Below are 1,604 nucleotides of genomic sequence, written 5' to 3'. Positions count from 1 at the left end.
TGTCTATCCAGTTTGGCCTTTTCTGTGACACTCTGTTACAGCTTTCTGCTCCCCTTCATTTTTGTTTCTTTCCTTCTTACTAGAAGCCTGGTCATCTGGGCTTCCCCATCTGCCTTTCCTAGCTTCTTATTCATTCTAGTAACTAATCTTAACACTTCCTTAAATGTTGGGTCTTCAGTAGGTAGAATTAGTGAGCATTTCAGTTAGCATTTCCTTGAGCTCTGTTGTGAACAATAGATCTTCTTTACAACAATACTTTCTCCCTGAACGTTATTTGGAAATATTATCCTAATATTCTAGGATATTAGGATTTCTGTTTTAAAGGTTTTTTTAAAAAGATCAATAAAGGAATGCATAATTCAGCAACTGATGCTTCTACTTTAGTCTCAAACTCTTTGGCATGAGATACCAATGTTACACATAAGGGGCTAGATCAAAAATTCAATTTTTGGCTATTTGAATTTTAAATTAAAATTTTTAAGAACTCAAGAAGTTTGAAACTTTAAAACAAGCTAAATGATAAAAAGACAGTTATTCATTGATGTGATCCTTTATCATAAATGATATATAATGAAGAATTCAACTGTTTTTGTGTCTGCAAGTCAGATGCTATCAAGCAAACTGCCACGTATGGATTGATAAGTTTTTACATTTTTAACTCAAAGACAAATAGGAAGATTCGGTAAATTTTAATTTTCCAAATGTTCTCAGAAAGAATGATCCTCCAGTTATGATACAGGTGGATAATCCATTTACCCTCAACGAACCACCTGTGTGTGCTGTGAGGTAGTAATGTGATCTTCTATGGTGATGACACCCTCAACAGAGAAGTGTCCCCTCTTCACGTGAAGAGTGTGAACAAGAAGGGACAGAGAGTTACCTTTCATTACTTCATCAACTATTGGTGTTTTCATAGGATGTCAAATGCCTGACTCCAATTTTACAACAATAAAAATACCAATATTTATTCTGGAAGGGGATTTTATGTTCCAAGCAGCAGATATTAACAACTTCCAACACAATCTCTAGGAATTATTCGCAGTTCTGAACCGTGCTTTAGAAAAACATTTCCAACAGTCTGTGCAGGATTTATTCCTATTCCATCATTGGTAATAACTGCACCTGTTGCTGCAGGAACTTTAAATTCTTCTGCTGCAAACTTTAAGACTGCTGTAAAAGGTGTACTTTCGGGAACACTGAGTACTTTGTACGGCAGCTGCGGGTCCGACGTCAGTGTGATCTTAAAGGAAACCTTCGACATGGTGCAGCGGGTCTGGACAGAAACCCCACGCTAACCTTGGCATTTATTTTGTGATCATTTTATCTTGAAGCATACACCAGAGAGTTTCCTTAAGAGACAATGTTCCACTGAGAGAGAGACAGAGAGACAGAGAGACAGAGAGAGACAGAGAGAGAGAGAGAGAGAGAGTTGGGGGTGTCAGAACTGGAGGAAGGGGGAGGGTTTTGGCCAAGGGCAGGGGAAGAGGTATTTGGTTATACCTGGCTTTATAATTTGGGGGGCTAAAATGACTGAGGACATGCCTTATGGCTTAGCTGATCACTCTGGTGCTTGATTATTCTCTCATATGTGTATTGAAATGAAA

General features: G+C 38.1%; 1 protein-coding gene across 1 annotated transcript; it reads right to left on the bottom strand.

Moving 5' to 3' along the window:
- Positions 1 to 1,003: 1,003 nt before the first annotated feature.
- Positions 1,004 to 1,261, bottom strand: UFM1 (ubiquitin fold modifier 1). Its single transcript, XM_065891415.1, has one exon. It carries the CDS (start codon positions 1,259 to 1,261, stop codon positions 1,004 to 1,006), a length of 258 nt encoding a protein of 85 aa, XP_065747487.1.
- Positions 1,262 to 1,604: the final 343 nt, after the last annotated feature.

This window comes from Phocoena phocoena, chromosome 14 (assembly GCF_963924675.1).
Source record: "Phocoena phocoena chromosome 14, mPhoPho1.1, whole genome shotgun sequence".
NCBI classification, from domain to species: domain Eukaryota; kingdom Metazoa; phylum Chordata; class Mammalia; order Artiodactyla; family Phocoenidae; genus Phocoena; species Phocoena phocoena.
Note: the sequence above shows the minus strand (reverse complement) of the source record. Positions and strands in the feature narration are given on the sequence as shown.